The 22,000-nt window shown below is 27.5% G+C and overlaps 3 protein-coding genes and 2 pseudogenes across 3 annotated transcripts; all 5 read right to left on the bottom strand.

Moving 5' to 3' along the window:
- Positions 1–438, bottom strand: LOC149058570 (protein ZBED8L-like). The gene is made up of 2 exons (XM_089218405.1): positions 423–438; positions 1–377 (listed from the first exon to the last, which is right to left on the bottom strand). Exons 1-2 carry the CDS (start codon positions 436–438, stop codon positions 1–3), a joined length of 393 nt encoding a protein of 130 aa, XP_089074531.1.
- Positions 439–633: 195 nt separating this feature from the next.
- Positions 634–3,197, bottom strand: LOC107169734 (zinc finger MYM-type protein 1-like; annotated as a pseudogene).
- A 3,974-nt stretch (positions 3,198–7,171) lies between these two features.
- On the bottom strand, positions 7,172–14,420 carry LOC149058568 (uncharacterized). The gene is made up of 11 exons (XM_089218488.1): positions 14,225–14,420; positions 13,036–13,113; positions 10,477–10,680; positions 9,860–10,021; positions 9,594–9,785; positions 9,384–9,506; positions 8,982–9,134; positions 8,802–8,912; positions 8,461–8,723; positions 7,941–8,100; positions 7,172–7,376 (listed from the first exon to the last, which is right to left on the bottom strand). The coding sequence occupies exons 3-11, from the start codon at positions 10,670–10,672 to the stop codon at positions 7,258–7,260; spliced, it is 1,479 nt and encodes a 492-aa protein (XP_089074614.1). The 5' UTR covers positions 10,673–10,680; positions 13,036–13,113; positions 14,225–14,420; the 3' UTR covers positions 7,172–7,257.
- On the bottom strand, positions 10,854–12,950 carry LOC149058569 (uncharacterized). The gene has a single exon (XM_089218404.1). The coding sequence runs from the start codon at positions 12,948–12,950 to the stop codon at positions 10,854–10,856; it is 2,097 nt and encodes a 698-aa protein (XP_089074530.1).
- Positions 14,421–16,849: 2,429 nt separating the features above from the next.
- Positions 16,850–21,324, bottom strand: LOC149058567 (uncharacterized; annotated as a pseudogene).
- Between the last annotated feature and the right edge of the window lie 676 nt (positions 21,325–22,000).

Raw genomic sequence — 22,000 nt, 5'->3', positions numbered from 1 at the left:
TCAATACTTAGAAGAACCTACTCCAATGGCATTAAACTTTGCAAATAAATCGGTCATATAAGCAACATCGCTTTTAAATAGTAACAACCTGTTTTTGAGCTTTACATCTTTCTCATCAAGAAACTCAAGCACAGAATCGAAAAGATTCCAAAACCTATTGAGGCAGGCACCTTTGGAGAGCCAGCGAACTTCGGTGTGTAAAAGCAAGCGATTGAATTCTTCGTCGTTTTCCTTGCATAGCTTTGTAAATAGTCGATTGTTCAACGAATTACTACGAATTTTATTCACAGCAGATATGACATATTGTAATGACTGATGCAAACGGTCACTGAGGTTTTTTGCAACTAAATGTTGTCTGTGAATGACGCAGTGAATAGCTAAAATACCGGGTATTTCATTTTTTTAAAAAGCTATGAACCCACGATGACGTCCTACCATTGCAGGTGCTCCATCAGTGGCAATAGATATAACATTTTTAAGAGGAATATTTTTTTCTTTAAAAAAGTCTTTGACTATATTGAAAATAGATTCACCTTTAGTAATGGCACAGGCACAGGCTTACATTTACAATAGCAATTATTTTTATCATAATAATATTAAAAGTTAAAATAAGGTAAAATATAAATTATCACATTAAAACTTAAATAAACATTTTCTTTCTAGATTTTTTGGAAGCGAATATATCAATGAGATGTTTATAATCGACTGTGGACGATACTTCTTCTTCGATTGATATTAAAGCTAGTTCTGATAGTTTGTCTTGACCTAATTGATTGCGTAAATAGGTTTTTATTAATTTTAACTTGGAAAAGCTTCTTTCCGCACATGCTGATGTCACAGGAATGGTTAGCATTATTCTTAAAGCAATGGTTAGATTAGGAAATGATCCGTAAGTAGTTTTTAAAATATTAAGTGCCTGTAGCGAATTTGTGTCATCGTCAACTAAAGATCGAAAAATAATCAGTTCAGAAAATAAATCAAATCCATCTACATCTTTTAAATCGTTATCTGTTAAAATAATTTGCAAATCTTTACAGTGTTTTAATAAGACATCATTTTCCATTGTTTTCAACTTGCCAATTCGATGCAAAAATCCAAAATTGTCCGAATAAGTCTAGCTGTTTAAAGCGTTTCTCAATTGACTGTATTGCATGGTCAAGAATGATGAAAAAATAATTTGTACGAAACCTGTCTTCATTATTTAACATGGGTTCGTCGACGTTTTCATATTCGAATAATTTTTTCTTTTTTCTTACTCGTGGATTTTTGAAAACCACTGTAATATCAGCATCTTCGGCTAATTTGTTAGCAGCAATTTTCGCCAAATTAAACCCATTTTCTCTGTATTGGTTTAAAAACTGAAGAAGACTTTGAACCATTTTTACAGAAGTATTTATATCCATGTTATGATCTTGTACATTTTTGCTCACGATATTTACTTCTGTTAAAATATCATACCAAATCACAAGACTTAATATAAATTCATAGTTACCGATTTCATTAGATAGTGAAACAGCCTCACTCTTGGCCATCAAATCATTAGCGGTGTTAGAAACTTCTTCTAAAGCATCTAAAATACTAGAAAGTTGAAAACGTAAAGCTTTCACGCTATTTATACGACTTTCCCACCTCGTTTCTGACCATTGTTTAACTGTGAATTGTGTACAATGCTTTTTAATAATACTCCAGCGATATGTTGACGCAGAAAATAATGTGTAAACACGTCGAACTATACCAAAAAATGTAATCGCTATTGTTGAGTTTTTAGCAGAATCGCAAAGGACTAAATTTAAATTATGGGCAGCGCAAGGAGTAAAAAATGCTCGAGGATTTATATTTAAGATACGGTTTTGAACGCCTTGATATTTTCCTGTCATGTTCGATCCGTTATCATAGGCCTGGCCTCGGCAATTTTCAATATTTATTTTGTACGATTTAAGTTGTGCGATGAGAACATCTGATAAATTTAAACCAGTAGTAGAATCAACTGTCACAAAATCTAGGAAATATTCTTGTATACTAGGCGTACTGTTTTCATTTTCTTCATCCATATGTACTATCCGCAAAAGAATAGCAAGTTGCTCTTTGTGTCCAATATCTGGAGTGCAATCCATTATGACCGTAAAGTACTTTGCAGACTGTATGTTTTTTATTATTTTTTGCTTAATTTCATTAGCCATCATATTAATAAGTTCATCCTGTATTCTGTGACCTAGATAATGGACATGTGTTTCTTTATTTTGAATTCGGCTTACATGTTCCATGATTACTGGATCGAATTTCGCCAACATTTCTATTAAGCCAAGAAATTTCCCATTACTTTTTGTATAAATAACATCTGACGAACCTCGAAATGCATCATTATGAGCAGCTAAATAATGAATAACTGATAAAATTCTGTTCAGTACATTTGTCCAATGAATTTTCTCCTTTTCAATAATAGACAAGTGTTGTTGATTAACAGATTTTTCTTTCAAAATTCTTTTTTTTAATTCTGTCCAGGCTTCAATGGATTTAAAATGTTGAACAGAACGCTCATGAGTTATAAGTTTCTCAGGCAAGTGTTTCCAGTCATTTGTCCCGATAGTGCTTAGATGATTGAGATGGGGGTTTTCAAAAGAGAAAAGCTTACAACTATAACAAAACACGCAGTTTTTCGAAATTGAATAAATAAGCCAAACTCTATCAATTTTTTCACCATTAATTAAATTTCTTTTATACATATTTTTGGTAAATTTTCGTTTAGAGCCATCATCTTGGAGAGTCGTTGGAAATTCATAATCCATTAAGCGTATAGGTCCTAACTTTATTATATCATATCTTATTTGATCGTCTATATTGCTCGGCCAGTTTCCAGGGTCACTCCATATATGTGATTGATTTTTTAAACAATCATTATTATCAATAATATTCTTTTCAATAAACTTATTATTTTTCTCTAAAATATTGTTTTCAGTTGAAGTCTTATCGTTATCAATATTTATAATAGTTGGTGTGTTATCTAAATGTAACGAATTTGATTCTTTTGGATTTTCAATAATTTTGGTATCTTCATTTTTAGATGTAGACGATGTAGTTAAGAATTTGTGCATAGTACCCCGGTGTTTCTGCATTAACTCTTCAGCCTTCCGTTTTTTTTCCCGTTTTACATTTCCTGACTCATATTTTCGAAACTTGTCACGTTCGCGACTAGTCATTGTTTTTTTATTACTTTAATAATAACCAAACACTAGCGACTAGCCAATAATCCTATCAATTTTAAACGTATCAATTAATTATTATTTATATTAATTTCATAAATTGAATATCCAATAATTATATTATTTAATAAAATTGATATCGAATACGACAGGTAAAAACCGTGTAATATCCTATCTTAATGTGATGACTACCTAGAGAACGGATTTAAATTCTTTGAAAAACAAGAAAAATGTCTAAAAAAAATATGATTTAATGCACTCAAACAGACACTTATTAAAAAAATTCACTAATAAATTCTCTTAAAATTATTTTTATTTTTAACATTAAAAAAATTCTTATTCTTATATGTATACATATGTATTTAAGTGTCTATATGTGTCAAAAATAATTTCGTTTGACAACCCGTATTATAGGTGGTTACGATGCGTCGATGCCATATTTATCTAATCGGTAAAAACATAACAATTAATAATAAAAACAGAAGTATGACAAGGCAAAATAAATAATATTAATTTTAACTGTATTCTTTTAGAATGAATTTTAACTTAACTTTTATAAAATGTTATCCATTCAGCATTCTTATTTAAAAAATAATTTAAGAACATAAAAATGTACGAAAAATGTAAAAAAAAAATCAAATCCGTTCCCTATTGTTAACCTAAACTAAATGGTAGCGACGCGAAGGCGCGTAATGCGTATAATCCAGGGATGGCAATTTACATTATATATTTGTAAAAACTGTAGGTACTTCTATAGTCCTATATACGTTTGTAATTGTACAGTTGTACATTACACGTTATTCTATATTATACGATCTACAATTTTCCAAAGATAACAATTCAAGTAGAGAATAATAATTATAACAAAAATAACTTAATAATATAGCTTAAAAAGTTATATGTTATTTTAATTAATTGTATTTCAAGTTGTTTTCTCCGAACCGACAATTTCGTTGCCAACATGTATGTATAAGAGGGCGTTAAGACCCATTTTTAAAATCTTTATTTTTGTAAATTTTAAAATCCTCAAAACAGTCAATTTACTTAAAAATAAAAATATAAAAAAACCTAATACTCGGCAGAATAATGTAATTATAGACGATAGCGTATGCATAGAGGCAAATGAATAATTGTACTCCCGATTCCCGGCATCCCGCCTACATGACCGCGTCGGTCTGCGATCGTTCTATGTTTTGTTATTGATATTATCGATAATAATACAATAATAATACCTATAATAATAATAATAATAATAATAATAATAATAATAATAATAATAATAAAAATAATAATAATAATAATACCTATGAAAATAACTGTCGCTGTATGTCGGTACCTACTCTATACCTGTATGCAGTTGCCAACTGCGTACATTAAAATTTATTAAATGGTAATAGACATGGTAAGTAAATTTAACTACTGAAAATAGTTAAAATGTTAGAAATATTTTGACTCATTTTGATAAAAAAATAAAGAGTGATGTGCAAAACCTTAATATAATATGTAAAGTGTGTAGAAAACAATTTGAAGTACAATCAATTTTATAAAAATAGTATAATAAATTAAAGTATTGTATATTTTATACCTACCTTTGTCGTTTATAATGTAATAATATTATACTCGTACATTAAATAAACAGTAAAATTTAAAAAAAAAATGAATTTCCCATCAAGACTTCTTTCGTTGGCGACGTCTAAATGTCAAATAAAACTAAGTAAAAAGTGAAATGATCGGTATTGTCGAGTCGTATTGTTTTCAAATTGTATATGTACAACAAACAAAAATAAAACGAAATAAACCACAGACTGATTGCATATACCGAGCATTAACTGAATGATGCGATAAAATATTAATGTGATAAATCACTTTTCGACTAGCTATTTTTATAACTTATTACTATTATTGACCACGACCACAATATAATACCTATTAATAACAATAATAATGTCAATTTTGTATAAAATACAATAAATACTATTTCATCAACATAATATACTACTTTAGGTCTTCAATGTATATTTTTTTATTTAATTATTTAGCTATCTAGTTTTTATGACGTAAGCGCGGGGCCCTAAAATTCGCGCGGGGCCTAGGACAAATGTCCCAGTTGACCTACCCTAGGGCCGGCCCTGGACACAAGACGCCGAATTTGATCACCGACCTTCAAACTATACAAATCTCGAGTTTCAGAATCGTCGTACAAAAACTTAACTTTTTCCAAAATACACTTAAGGGGAGGGGGGGGGAGTCGAAGACCCCCGACTCCGGCAGTACGTTTTAGAAGGGCTTAAATCGAAACGTTTGGTAACTTAAAGTCTAATATTATCCTATGTGAACGTCATCTACAACTTATAAATGATTTATTGAACTTTAAAAACAATTACATTTTTACATACGTTTGTTCGCATATGGTAATTATGCAGTATACCTATTCATATAACGACATAAATATTAAATCTTTTTAAGTGTGTTAAACATGAACAAGTGCTTATATAATTGATGAACTTTAAATTTCAATCATCACAGTTAGGTAATGATGTATACGTCTCGAAAATGCTTATAATTAAATATATTTTGTTATAATACGACATGTCTTAAAATCTACTAACACTGTACAATAGATATAGACTTATACTAAATTAGTAAATGACAAATGTATATTATAATATTAGGTATCTATTCAGAACTATTGTGGTCGTCCGTTTGTGTATGAGATTAATCCTACATAGGAGAACGAGAAATGAGGAAATTTATAGTTTATCGATAGAAAATTTTATGGAGATTCCATTTAAATGGTTGGTGTAATGAATTTTCCAGTAGTTAAAAAGATAGTTTTCAAAAATCATAAAAAAACCAAAAATCCATACATAATCATTGATTTTTAATATGATAACGAATTATTAATTAGTTTTTATTCTTATCACTCCGGGAGAACTGGGGTATCACCGTTCATTTCCATAAGAAATTATATGGGATGGGATATGAATTTTATCGTTGGTACCACTGTTGAACTTGTCCATTCAGTCCATTAAGTTCAGTCAATTAGACTCTCCTCACATTAATGTTGGTTGTATTACTTATTAAAACAAAATTAAAACAATTAAAATGTTTTTAGATTATTAGATAACAGTTATCTGAAACATTTTAACATATTAACATATCAAATAACCTTGTTTGGTAATTAACATAATAAAAAGAAAAAATATAGTAAAAATTATAACATTCCTTGCAAACTGATTTTAATAATTATATTATTTCTAATTCATAAATTATTCCTTTAATTGCTTAATTTCCATTGCTAATTTTTGGCATTGTAGTTTGTATAATTTTTTTTCTTCTAATCTATTTGCTACTAGTCCTTGCATAATGAGTTTTTGATTTAAAATCTAAAACCACAAATAGTTAATTCTAGTTATATTGTCATTTAAAACTTTCTAGTCAGTGGTTGACCACTAAACAAAAAAAAATAATATTTTAAAACCACTAACTAGTTTGAAAGTTTGTAAAAACCCACACAGCATAGATATATTTATTCAATGTTAAATAAATATTTAAGAATAAATGTCAATCATTATTAAATATCGAAATTTTATTGACAATAGATTTTTAAATATTTAATTTTGATTAAATAACCATTGGGTGAACCCTTTTGCATTTTCAATTAAATATTGAAAACCAATGTTAAATAAATTTTTTTTATAAATAATTATTTAATAGTATACATCCAAAGTTAAATCAACATTTATAAAAGACATGCAATAAATGTTGGCCTAATTTTTGTATAAAATATTGTAAATCCAATATTTAATTTGTATTGCAAGACACCTAGCTAGTTAATGAATATTTATAAAAAATAAATAAATTACCAACGCATTATGATTATTATATTAATTATATTTATTTATTAATACAAAAAATATTGATGCATTATAAAAATCATTATAATATGTATTTCAAATTATAATCTTTAGTATCCTTTTACATTTTGAAAAATTAATAAAAATTAATAATAAGTATATAGAAAATTATAAAATTTAATAATTAAAAGAATATAGAATCATTTTTTTTTTTCAAGTCTTTTAATATTGAAAGGAGCTTGTGCCAATACATATTTTATAACTTCCTCCATGTCATTTTGAGTAACGTTTTTGAATTTATGATTTTGTTTAACTGCATCTGCAAGTATAAAATGTATTGGAAATCATTATTAATATAATAATAATTAATAGGTATACATCAGTTGGGTCAGTAATTAATCATTACATACTAATTATTTAAATATTAGAATTAAGATAATATTAAGTTATTTAATTCAAAATACTAAAGAAGTTGATTAGATGTAAAAATATTTATTGATTATAAGAGCAATAATAAAAATCTGCATGCATTATTTATATTTTTTTAATGAAATCTAGAATTATTTGGAAAAATTGATTAGGTAGTCACAGTTGTTAGCGATTATGTATTGAAAACAAATTTAAAACTTTAAAAACGGAAAAATTTCTCTGCTGTATAGTAGTTTTCGAGTGCACCTCGCCATTAGGTAGGCCACTCGTAGATGTTTTAAATTTGAATTCAATGATAAATTATTGTATATAATAAAAAGTGATTTTGAAGAGAAATTATGATCTCTATCAGATTAAGAATTAAGATATCAATATTTTAGGATATTAATATTTATTCATCGCTCTATTCAGAATCTAAAATAAATTAATAAAACCAATGTAATTGTGAACTTACCAAATATGACTGAACAAACAGCCAATTGTGAAAACTTAATTTTTCCTTTTTTCCCGCTAAATGAATACAATTTCAACAACTCATCTGTAAACAGCTTACTCATAATCCTTTTAATCATTGACTTACAATGTTTTCCACCGATGTAAGATAATTGATTGGTCTTAAAAAAACAGAAAATAATTTGACTATAGGTATGGGTTATAAATAATAATGTTAAAATAATTAGGGCTGTGAATCTGATTATTATAATCTGATACATTCAATATTCTTAAAACACCGTACAATTCATTAAAAAATCAAAATTCTAATATAAGAGTCAATAGTCATATAGAAAATAAAAAACCATTTTATGAATAAAAAATTTTAACATTTAAACTATTTCAATAGTTCCTCAATTAAAATAAAAATATTCATCAATGGAAAATTATATTTTGCAATAAGCTTAATAAAAACGCTTATCCAAAAAATTCTCAGCTCTATTCAAAAGTAATTAATGTTTAAAATATGTTGGTTAGTATACCAAATTAATTCTGAATTTGCTATCGCCAGATATTTTATCGTTAAACGTCTCAAGGTCAATTGTATTATCCATAGGTAAAGGACAGTCGATTATATTGTTCAATAATGACTGGTTATCTGGATGACTAGCATGTGAAATGTCTTCAAATTTGGACTCAAATGTTTCAAATCTCTGGCTCAAATCCAATTGATTGTTTACAACTCTTCTTAACTCATACTTTATAAAAGCCAATCTATGCAGGACATCTTTTTGAAAACCATTATCTATATTGCAGGAAATTTTAAAACCATATTTGTATAATTGTTTTTTTTTATTAATGAATATCACACAATGTAACTTACCCACTGATTTATATGAAATTATATTAGTTAATGATTGGTCATCTGGGGAAGCGGATGTATTATTAAAACTGTCATTTATTTTCACAAAATGCTCATAATTTTTTACAATACCTAGTCATGGATTAATGCATATTGTGTAATTATTAGTTTTGATAATTAGAAATAATTAATTTAATTTACCTGGTTGGGATTCAATAGGTTTTGTTATATTTTTATCAACTTGTAAAACATCAGTGGTATTAATGTCATTATTATTTCCAACACTGCAGTCCCCATCATTATCAATTGTATAGTCATTGCGGTTTAATGGTTTTTTAGTTATAGTTTCTGTTACTGTAAATTAGATTACAATTTATAAATTATAATAAGATGTTTCTATATTATTTTAATAGTACCTATATTATATTTTTACAATGAAAGAAAATAATTTGCAGATGTAAATGTTTGTAAATGCAAAAAAATAGCTATTTATACTGAGTATTGTAGTAAAATTGTATAAAATGTTCATCTTTTACTCCCAATGCCGTCACTACCAACATTTACGCGTCTTAGGCTGAAAATAATTTATTTAAACCAACATACCTTCATTTGCAATATTATAAGAAAGTTTTCTGGAGATTGATTTGGTTTGTGAATGGTGATCCATTTCTTTGTAATAGCTGCTGTTTACGATTTTAGTATTTGGAGAAATTGGACTTATCAAAACTATATACAAATGGGATGTATTACTTTTATTTATTATTTTATAGTAGGTATTTCAGAAAAGTATAAGTATTTAACTATCACATTTACTTTTTTTCGGTGACGGTGACCATCCACTCATAGGTGTATTCCTAGCTTTAGGTTTGTCAGTACTATTGTCATCATCATTTAACCCACATTTAATTTTTTTCGGTGACGGTGACCATCCACTCTTAGGTGTATTCCTACAGGAAGCTTTACGTTTGTCAGTACTATTGTCATCATCATCATCATCCTCAGATGCTAAATTAAAAAAAAATCTTTGTTTTTTAACAAACATCCAAGTAGTTTGGTATTTTAATATTTAATGTAGATACCTGAGTAAGTTGGGCAGGAGGAACCGGGCTCCATTATATTTTTTAATGTTGTACCCTTACTTTTCCGTTTGGTTCTTACAATATTATCATAGTCCTCGGCAGATGATATATCTGTTCTATTTAAACCTTTTTTTGTCATTTCTCGAGCTCTAAGCAATGAATCTATAATATTGTACATTTTTAAGTATAATGTATAACAACTATGAATATGATAGTATGAGATATATCAACATATTCATTGATGTTCTATACTGATTCTTTATAAATGTATAATATAATAATATGTTACTATTAAGGTTATATTATAGTACTATTATGTTTATGTTATAAGCAGGACTTATTGCTGTCTCGATAGTTAAATAAGTGACATATTATGGAAATTACATTCAAGATATTAACCTTTTATAGCTTATTATTGATGAATTTTGTTTCTTAGTGCACAAACTTACAAGTCATGTTGGTTTATTATAACCATACCTAACTTGGAATGCAAATTAAAAATACATAATGATACCCATAAATAATAAGAAATACCTAACTATAAATATAACAATACCAAATATACACTAAATTAAAAACTATAGTTAAGTTTACTTAAGTTTAAGTAAGTATTTTACCAGTTGTTTTCAATACTTTGGCGTTGAAATAAGTATATTCAATTTCATTAGGGACACTTCTTCGCTCAATTAGTTTTCTAATTGTAGAATGATTTTTGGTTATTGGCCAGGCACACTTATTATTTTTAAACCAGTTTGTAGGAACAGCTTCAATAGAATTATCTTCGGTGAAAACGACCACTGAATAGGTATTCATTTTTATACCTTTATAAAATATAATACATATAGAATACAGTAATAATTTTGTTTATTAAATTAAAATTTCACACATTTAGCAAATACAAATTATATAATAATAACTGATAATTTAAAAATATTTAAAAAGTGACAAAACAATAAAATAAAATTCTTAATACCTATTATAATTAATATTCACACTATTCATAATATGTATGTATAATAGGATATGCAATACTATGGTTGAGACTATAATCATACATAATCATATATTTAGAAAATTCCGTTTCAATATCAATAATTGTAAAATTTTTTGATAGATTACCAACTTTAGCTATACCTAGCTTCAAACTGTTAATGGGTTTATCAAAAAATGGTTCAACCTGAGTAAAACTTTTACTTAAAAATACATTTTTACCTGAACGAGGATCATGACATATGTTTAGAATTTTAAAAATGGATAGTTTGTTTTGTTCTTTGAAACCAATATATACATCAGACCCAGACTTAGTATTAATTTTAAGGTTATTTTTAATAAGAATTTGAAATTGAGGTCCAGTATAATGTTCAGTTAAAGGACCATTGGTATGTTCTTTTTTGAAAGATACATTGCTATTATTATTGACCAATGGTTTGTTGAAAGTTATGAATTCTTGGTAACGATTTATCACCTGTTCCAAAGGTTTTTCATGTTTCCTAACCATTTTTTTTAAGAACTTCATGAAATTCTCAAAAGGGAAACATGAACAATTATCCAGGGCTCCATATTTTCTGTAATCATCAGCAAGGTGTATTAAACCATGTATATTAAGAGAAGAAAACTGTGCCCCATATAATTCTTCAAATGTTTCTACAAAATATACGAGTAACTTTTCAGCAAACTCTACACGATTCATACTACTGTGTGGTGATAACAGAATCCTAAAGGCTACATGTAAACATAGAAAATGAGAATAACATTCATCTGTAATTACACCTTTTAAAACAATTGGTCCAACATATACTAGCATAAATTTAAACTCAGTAGCCTTAAACCTCAAAATTTCATTTAACCCTCTAGTCTTTCGAGGGAAATCACTTGTAATAAATGATTTAATGGATAAAAGATGATTAGATATTTTTGTTACATCACAATTTTGTAATCGAACTGATACAGATGCATTTTTCATCATTCCTAACCAAAGGAGAATTAACTTTTTCATAACACCTAAGCACCCTAAATGCATATAATCTAAACTGAAACATGTAACCATATCAATATATGGTACTTCAGTTAATATAGAAACATCATTAGTGACATGATGATCATCATCAGTACGATTTAAAAAGTCACTATGGGTTCTTTTACAAAAAATTGTTCCCAAAAAGCATGTTGTAAAATTAATCCTTTCACCCACAACAGTGCATCTTGAACAAGAATTGTATCCATTGAAATTCTTAGTGCGAGTAACAAAACTTCGAGCAGGAAGATCACAACTTATTAAATCTAAAACAACAAACTTAGTACCAAATTCCGTTATCATGCCACTATAGGATAAACGTTTAAGTTCATCAACCATATCACTCAGAAACAAATTACTACATTTAGGTTTTTCTTTCCCCCAATAAAGACCTATTATAAATAAATTCGGTTTATATTTAGGATAACGAGCATAACCGAGAATGGGCCAGAATGTACTTGAAGAACTCTTGGTCAGTGGTAAGCCATCAATCCCCACAACTAAATTAATTTTTTCCTCAAAAAGACTCAAATCATAAAGAGATTTTAAACCATTTTCAATACCAAAATGGTAATATAAACCAGGATGAATAGTTTGAATTTCACTAGATTGATTTTTCTTATTTGTTTTTAAAATTGTTCTTGAATCAATAGGAAAATTGTTGAAACAACTATGACCTTTTAATATTTTTAACAAACTAGAAAAAGATTCCGATGTAATTGAATAATTCACAGTCCATTTCGCTAAAGAATTTAATATTGATTGTTTTTCATCAAATATGTCCAGCATATTAATTTCATGACAAATAGATTCATCACTACTAGAATCAGAAGTTATTGAAAAAGAACCATGTACAAAATTATTTTTTTCAGTAGCATCAAGTGGTTGGTTTAAAATGTTTGATTCAGTTATAAGATTATTAGAGCTCTCAGAACTTGACATAAAAGGGATTTCATAAGATGAACAAGATGGTTGAGGACCTAATTCAGGTTGGTCATCGATCAAAAAATTTACTGTTTCAAGTTCTTCTAAAAACCTTCTACGCTTAGTAGATTTACTAATATTATGGTTATACATAACTGAATATTGTTTTTGATTATATAAAAGTAATTATTTAACTTAGTAGGTAATACCTAGGTGTATAAATACAAAAATTACTTACTGGCTATCAAAGCTATTTACTATTAGTCTAAATCTATGGTGATCGTCAGATTAGGCTTGATATATGTGCAACAACTAGCTGAAATAAAAATATTGTATGTAAACATAATTATATTCTTATGTATAAATAAATTATAATTAATATACCAATAAAGTTTGATCATTATAGGTAAAAAGCTGCTATGTCTTAGTGTTTACTTGTAGGTATATGCTAGGATTTATTAATTGTTGTCAGTAACTTTAATTTTATTTTTGATATTTCACTAAAAATTAAATTTGTACAAATGAAGATTTACAAATCATGATGATAAAAGTTGATGCATAACAGCAAAAACCAAAATTAAATTATTATTATTTCTTTACACAAATTTAGCATAGTCCAGGTAATATGCCTACCTAGTATCTTTAATTTACATTAACTTCAGTTATTGGTAATACCCTTTTTTCTAGCAATTGCATCTCAAAAACCATTGCTCATCCAACAATAATTAAAATAGAACAATATGTCGTATTATTATGCTTGTTATTTTGTTTAATTTGGAACACTCAATAGAGGAAAGTATTTTCTTTTTTTAATAAAAATAAATAGGTTAGGTTAGGATACTATCGGGGCGATAGTCAAAGGCGATGAGTAATATTATTATGATATGCGATTATAACTTATAAGTTAGGTAATTATTATGTGCATATAGGTATAATATATAGTATATACTCATTATTATAATATCTATTATAAAATTAGTACCTACTGGTTACTACCTACCTAGATATATTTCTATTAATTTAACTGCAAGTAGTGCATTTATAACTATATTAAAATTAGAGTCCCTATTCATAGATGTATTTAATATTTATAATAAAATAAACAAAACAGCAATACCTAAACTTCAAAACTATATAGTAGTTTCCAAATTATTTTTTTGCATCATGGTTCTTAACTATTTAAAATAAATAAGTAAAAGAAAATCAAAAAATACAGTAGGTAGTTAAAGTGAAAATTTTCCAAAATTCAATTTTCGATTTTATGGAATATGATTAGAAGATAATAGGTACTTCCTAAATTCTAATAACAGCTATAGTAAAACCTAGCAGCTTTTTACAAAGCGATCGGACAAGAATACGTCTATTATTATTTAGTAATATAAGTAGGTATAGCAACAATAATAATATTGATTAAGTTATATACTTACAACATTTATAACTCCATGTGTGATATGTGTCCATATAGGTATATCGTAGTGAGGTAGTGAGTATATAATAATAGTGTCGCAGTGCCAAATACTTGAACTTTCGATGTCGCACCAAAATAATTGATTATTAGTTATTACCTATAACGCGTTTGAGTTTCTTGTCTACGGGACAGTTTCGAGTTTTCGACGTCTCGGACTTGCTCGAGCGGACAGTGGACATGGAAAAAGATTAAATGCAGAATTGCAGACTGCAGACGCGCAATACGCGCTACGCAGAACAGCGGCTGAAATTCGTAGTTCGTACCGTCGTAGATAATGAGGAGTAGGGTGGGGTCGTAATTATACGCTTCTAGAAAATTCACGGATAATATAAAAATAGCCAATATTTCAAATTTTCCAATAGATTACGGAAAAAACAACTGTTCATTTATCCATGATACGCGATAGCTCTGGCATTATAAAATACTAATACGTTGTGTGCTTGCGTGTATATAATAAATATTACCTATCTTATATTAATATAATTATTATTCAACTATTACAAAAAATCAAAATAAAATAATAATTATAAACATTGAATAAATTATTAGTATTAACAAAAAATAAATATTAATATAGTTTAGTTATTTAATGTTACATCATAAGATACATTTAATTTCCAATTTGCATTGGAAATAAAATATATTTTATTCAACAAATAGAAAATAAATATAAAATATTAATATTAAAGAATGAATAAATAATGAGTTTTAAACCAAAAATAAATTTTTATTTTGTCATGTTAATTAAATGTTAAATTTTAAGATTTATTCAATTTTTAATCATCTTTAAAAATTAAATATTGTTAAACCAATATTTATTTGTAACTATACAATGTTTTGATTAAAAGGTAAAAAATAAAATATGTTATCAATAATTTATTAACTTTTAAATTTAAATATTTGAAACCCAATTCAAATTTAATATTTATACAATTGTTTTGATTGACAAATGCTGTGTGGGAATAAAATATTATTTGTACCTGTAATTTATTCATTTTGTTTTCATGTTGGATGGACATTTTTTGTTTTTTTACTCTCAATTCAGATTCTTCAATAATACCAGCAGTTTTTTCCCCTTGAAATAGTTTTTTTACTTTTTTGTTTGTTATGGCTTTGGAGTTTTGAGTTTGTGGATCTGGTGTAGACATTACAACAGGAGTATCATCTAAAAACAAGCAAGGTATTTTAATTGATCAAGTATCAAGCTTAAGAATAATAAAAACAAACCATCAATAATAAAGGTCATAGTTTCTGTATTTTCTTTAAATGTGTCATCTACATAACTGGTGGCGTTGTCCACAGTGTTTAACTGCATAAAACTGGAAGTATTAAGGGGGTTCTAGTCGGTCATTTTCTAAGGAGTAAGATTTAGGCAAATTATGTGTCACGTATAACCTGGCCATATCAATGTGTGCGAGTGTAAATGATCATTAGTGTGTGTGCGCGCTGCCGCGCTGGTGTACAGTGTTCAATAATGCATTACGACCCGTATCCGCATTCTAAGAATCAAACAATAGACTACATTACTTGTAAGTTATAGTCTACCGGGTACCCACTACCCGCACGCATCATACACTACTATTATTATAATATAATATTTTTTTTTGTATTATTTATAAATGCATAGATAAAAAAGAGCTATAAAGAGCTCACTGTAAATTGCGACCCATTTTTTATTTTTTATGTAAATTGCGGCCCGGGCATATTTTGTACATACGTAAACTGCGGCCTGGCTATATTTTATATATACCTAAATTGCGGCCTGGATATAATTTTTACTACCTACCAAATATTTTTATTCATAAGTAATAATTACGTCAAAGGTTTTTATTGAAAAATCAATATTTTCCTTCTCATTTTCAGACTTAGGACTGTCATATAATTATATCAATTGCTCAAGCAATGCTGTTTTTTTGTTTTTAATTAAAAATATTATATTATTAGCAATTAGTAATAATGTGTATGGTTAAAAACCAACCTTACGTATGTTTTAAAAGTACATAGGCCGCAATTTACGTAGTACCTATATTGTATTTATAACTATGACCTTTTTTGGGGCAATTTACCGACTCCGAGATAAAGATAACGCACAATAAATCCAATCAACATCAGTGATCTGTTTATTTTTTAATACTGCATGATTTAGTAGAAATCATAAGTACAATGTACATACATAATTACATAAGTACGTAGAAATTTAAGTTGCTATAGCGTGATAATAATTATTCAGTGTAGCATTTTAAATTTTTAAATTTTTAAACAATTCATATTTTTTTAATACATATTTTTAAAAACGATTTATCTTGTAAAAGCATATTTTATTTTATAATAGATAGGTAGTAATAAATATTATATTAAAGCAAAAAATAATAATAAATGTATATAGGTATACCGTTACCTACCTTACATATTTATATATTACCTATTATGTAAATATTATTTAGAAAGAATAACTTATGGTACCTAGTAAATAAATGTAAAAATGTAAAAAAAAAACTAATGTTGGACATAATTACAGTTCAATTTATACAAAGAATAAACTGAAAAAAGTATTCAATAAAAAAAGCAATAGGTACCTAGTTTATTAGCTTAACTCATTCAGTCCATCTCTCAATGGTAAATTTCTATCATAGCGTGGATCAACCATTTCAGGTAATAAACAATTATTATAAAAGTTAACTAAATGGGGTAACATTTTTACTTCCCAAAAATTGTCATCTCTTTTTATTTTTTCATAAAGGATACCTCGAGAAGTCCAAATACAAAAATAGCAAAACTTTTTTTTCGAGATGTGGAGTTTCCCCTGTACCTGGTAATAATAAGAATTCGTTCGTTTAAGTTGCATTTTTCCATTTTTTATTTCGCAACTCTTTATTTTTTTTTTTTGCAATTCCATCTTCAGGCGATATATCCTTAGCGCTTATTGGACATTTGATTTCTACTAAAGAATCCTCATCTATTAGGCCATCTGGAGAAGCAGCTAGAAATGGTAATTCATAATCAATAATTAATCCAGACGACCTTATGGGTTTATTTATAATGTTAGACAACGCCGACTTCGCATTTTCTTCATTTTGTATCCCATATTTCGTTGCGTCGTTACCACAAAAAGAACCGTATAAAATATGTCTGCTGTTGCTCCGTAATGCTGATCTGGTCCCGATATTGTTTTTTTGTAAACGGGAGGATTGAATAATCGACGTTTACTTCTCTGAATACTTTTTGAAGTAGATTTTGAAATAAATTTTTTAGTATACAGACCCGGACTGTGTTTTGCAATTTTTTTATGTAACAAATGCAAACGTCTAGGCCCTGCATTGTAGGATGTTACTGCAGCGTTGCACCGTAAATTATACGATCCACGAAGAGAAAAATTTACTCGCTTACCACCAATAAATTTTGCTAAAATTGAGTTGTACGACTCTGCTGCATTATTACTTACTCTGTACAATAAACTTTCAGCATGATATAATACAAGACTTTTCGCTGCAACTAATTCTTCCCAAATACCCAACGATTTCATTTGTGGCACTAAATTTATTTCACCGTCTTTTTGTCCTTTGTAAAAGTAAAACTGACAATTTGTATGATCGCCAAAAACATGACTTGGTCCATTTATTAAATCTTTTTTTAAATTTAATAATTTATGTTCAAATGATATATCTTCATGATGTTTTCTATATTTTACAGCTTCTGTTATTGCATACCTAAGTCTAAGAATTCTATCTTTTATTGCTTGTCTTATATTTCCCGGAATATTTACGCCTCTAGTAGTTCTTCTTTTAGTAGATATGTCTTTTAATTTATTTACATAATTGCGCAGAATATGGTTGGAACATTCAATTTTTTTAATCACAAAATTATACCCGTATGGTTTAGCTAGATGTAGTCTTTTCATCACGCTGCTATCTTCATCACCTAAAATTAAAATATGTGGTTAAAATGCGCTATCAATTTTTTTAATGCTCAAAATTAATATTAAAATATAATCCAATTTAAATTAATACCTATAAGCTTAGAGTATATCAGATTATGCATATCAATACTTCTTTTAAAACCTTCTACAATAATATCTGCTTCCATAGCGGTTGAAGGCAAGTTCCAATTTTTGAAACAAAGGTGTTCTTTAGCATCTATATTATTTTTAGACGCTCTCTGACAAATACAACAATACTTATTTCTTACGCCAATGAATAAAACTTTTTTTGTTTTAGCTCCAATTATGCAGGCCTACAAATATTGATAAATAGGTAATTTAATTGATCACATTATTAGCTTATCAAAATAAGGTCGGATTGTATTTTGACAATAAAATAAAAACATCTGAGTAAAAAAAAATATGCAGTTTAAAAAACTTGAAAATTTAAGTTGTTTCTTAATGATTTTAAAAATTTCAAAATGTATTTGTGATATTTTTTTTTTTTACCAACGTTATCAAATTTAACGAAATATGTTAAAATAGCAATAATTTTGCATGTTATTCGTTGTTAAAAAGTATACAAATTATTATTCTCAATTATAGCTAAGAAATAAAAATCTAATTCCAGGGCTGTCAATAATAAGGTTTGTTTACAATAATTATAAAAATGTCGAGTGTTTTTCTATATTAGAACATTTTTACGAGTGTAAAGTATAAATTATTTCGAAATCAAAAATTATAATTATAATGATTTTCCTAGAAATTTGAAGGGTAACAATGTCCAAATACAGCCCTGTTTTCAATAATTATTAACCTTGATTTTATTGTGATATTAATTAAATTATTAACTTACAACTCCAGAAAGTGCATTGTATTTCGTTTTGTAAGAGCGTTTAGACCAAGCACCATCTGCAATCACTGCTATCATTGGTCTTCCCCTGACATCAACTTCATTATTTTGTATGGCAATCTTTGCTTCTTCCTTACCAGCTAACTCAATTTCTTCCCAAGATATCTCATTAAAGTACGTGGCAATTTCGTTGTGCAATAATTGATATTTACCATTAGACATTACTGGCATGTTTAAGATAGCTCCCAATTCTTCTATCTGCGCATGTCTATTACAAAACATATAGGGTGAGGAAAAAACATACTAATACGAAAATTTTAAATTAAATAACTTACCCTTGTCCTATATTAACTGCTGCTGTTACAATTGCTAAATTGGTGTTAAATTTGTTGCCAGGTTCTTCTGAATGTATCACCTCTACTTGATTGCAAAAATTACATTTAAAATAAAATGAACTTATGCATCCATTACGTATTTCATGAGTAAAAATTAAATTTTTAAAAGTGCACCCAAATGGATGTGAAAACGATTTTATTGTATTGAATATATAATTTATGTCCACAATTCGTCTTCCTTCTAGTTTCATATCGGCTAGATTGCAGCTTTGATTTAAATCTAGGGATAATGCCAATTCTTCCGTGTCATTTATATTCGTGGTTCTAAAAGTGTATTAAAATTATGAATAATACTGTCTAAATTAATATAGTTATTACCTAGCGTTCAAGAGAAATTGAGTTGTACCTAATTCAAATGCTCATAAAAATTTAATTTGACTTTCCGGTAAAAATTTTTTATTTGATAAAAGTAGACAAACTTATGATGAATTTTGTATTGAATTTTAAAACCTTAGATTTAAAACGATAAATTTTTATGAATTTCTAACTCAAAATAAAATTTAAATTGCAAATTTTCGTGATTTTTACGTCTTTTGTCAAAATTCGAACTTTGAATGCTTATTAAAAAAATTGTGACGATGTATTTTTAATAATTTTTAACTGTCGGTGTAGCTATATTATATTATATCGTTTATGTCGTTGTATATATTAGGAGCCTTGAATTAAAATTTGAAGCTTTTTCACCAAACGAATAAAATATTACTGTAATTTATAAAAAAAAAAAAAACTAAAAAGATCGAAAAGTTCAAATGTCTATAAACAACTTAAAAAGATTTGAAATATTTTGAAAATTTTATCTAGTATAGAAAATTTTAGTATAAACATTTAGTGAAAATTTCATGTTTCTACGGTAATCAGTTTTGGAGTTACACCAATATCTAAAATCAATTTTTTCAAAAAATTTTTTTTTTGTTTTTCCCGGTGCTTTTGATGCTTTTATAAACGATTGGGAATTTCATGTACACAGACACAAAAAAAATTTTAAACAAAAATTTAAAAAAAAAACCACACACACAACGACACAACATTGTAAAATCAATACATTCATCGCTCCGCTCAGAATCTAAAAGTGGACTTCGCGTATAAAGCTATACATTGGAATGGACAACTCTCTAACTCTCTATCTCCAACACAAGCCTTTTTTCGAAAAAAAAAAAAATAAAAACAAAACAATTAGACTGAGGCGAGCCGCTTCGTACTTTTAAAATATTACTATACTTTTTGAACCAAATTTTGGATATTTTTCTCAATTAATACTATAGTTTTATTTTATGTTTTTTTACTTACATCTGGACATTACGCTGTGATGTTACTAATTGTCGTTCACTGCTACTACATGGTATCATTGTTAGGGCATTATTGTCTTCGGAAATGTCATTATGCCCTACTACAAGATCGGTTTTCTGTGAAAATTTACAAATAAAAAATATAATCTTGGACAAAGAACTATACTATGTGAATATGTGGATCACTGATTTGTTTATATTCATCCCTAAAGAAGTTTAGTCTTATATATCTATTATAAAGTCATTTTTATAACATGAAATACTCGTTTTCATATTATTTTTTTATGCAAAACAACTTCTAATCTTCGTGATTTTCTAAGGTATTTAACCAGCAAAATTGAATTTTATATTCTGATATGTATGGTGTTCATATAATTTTACATAAAAATGTGTAACATTTTTATAATAATATTTTGTGAAATTAAAATTTAATATGACCAGTGACCCAACCAAAAGCAATTATGACAGGTTTTTCAATTTAATTGTACAAACATTAACTTCACTTACCTTTTTTTTTACAAGTGCAGCAATATTTCCTTTATTTTTTCTGCTTTTACTCGGAAAACATTTTGATTTTTTACCCATTCGCCAATTTTTCGTATTATCCATCGTTAAAAATATTTGAAAATAGGTAGGTAAAAAAAAAATCACAATATGTTCAAATTACAATCAAAAATAAGAACTGTGGTATAAGAGTAAGGTTTATGACTGACTAAATGTGATTATGTGAATTTGCAGTTTTGTGGTGTATTATAGAAAAACATTATTATTATTATTGTTATTATTATTATTATTGAACGTATATTATAATATGATAAACATCGAAAATTGTTTCTCGGTAAATGGTCGGCATCCGGTCGACGCGCGACGATCCGGGTAAACGTCGCGTAATTAATTGGTTATCGGTATTTGGCGTTCTCGCACTCGCAGGCACATGTCAGGTTAAATTATATTAGAAAAAAGTATTCAGTTACTCTTCGTGTAAAAACATACTTCGGCTGTGACAAAATTGTGAGACTTAGGTTGGTGTTATTTTAATTCTGTAAAAATCCTAAAATATTTTAACACCTCCTCTATAGAACGGATGAAGAGTTTTTTTATAAATATTAATTTATTCAATACATATGATTGAGCGAAAATGTTGTAAAAACTGAAAGTTGTATGATATTATAATACTGTCAAAAATTAAAACTTAAAAAAATTACCCCGGCGGTTCTACAGAGGAGATGTTAAGAAATGTTATTATTTTTACAGCATTAAAATCGAACCATCCGAAGTCTCACAA

This window comes from Diuraphis noxia, unplaced genomic scaffold (assembly GCF_037042655.1).
Source record: "Diuraphis noxia isolate RWA-SAM2 unplaced genomic scaffold, SU_Dnox_SAM2 contig0002, whole genome shotgun sequence".
Classification (NCBI taxonomy): domain Eukaryota; kingdom Metazoa; phylum Arthropoda; class Insecta; order Hemiptera; family Aphididae; genus Diuraphis; species Diuraphis noxia.
The sequence above is the reverse complement of the archived record's forward strand: the minus strand, read 5'-3'. Positions and strand labels throughout refer to the sequence as shown.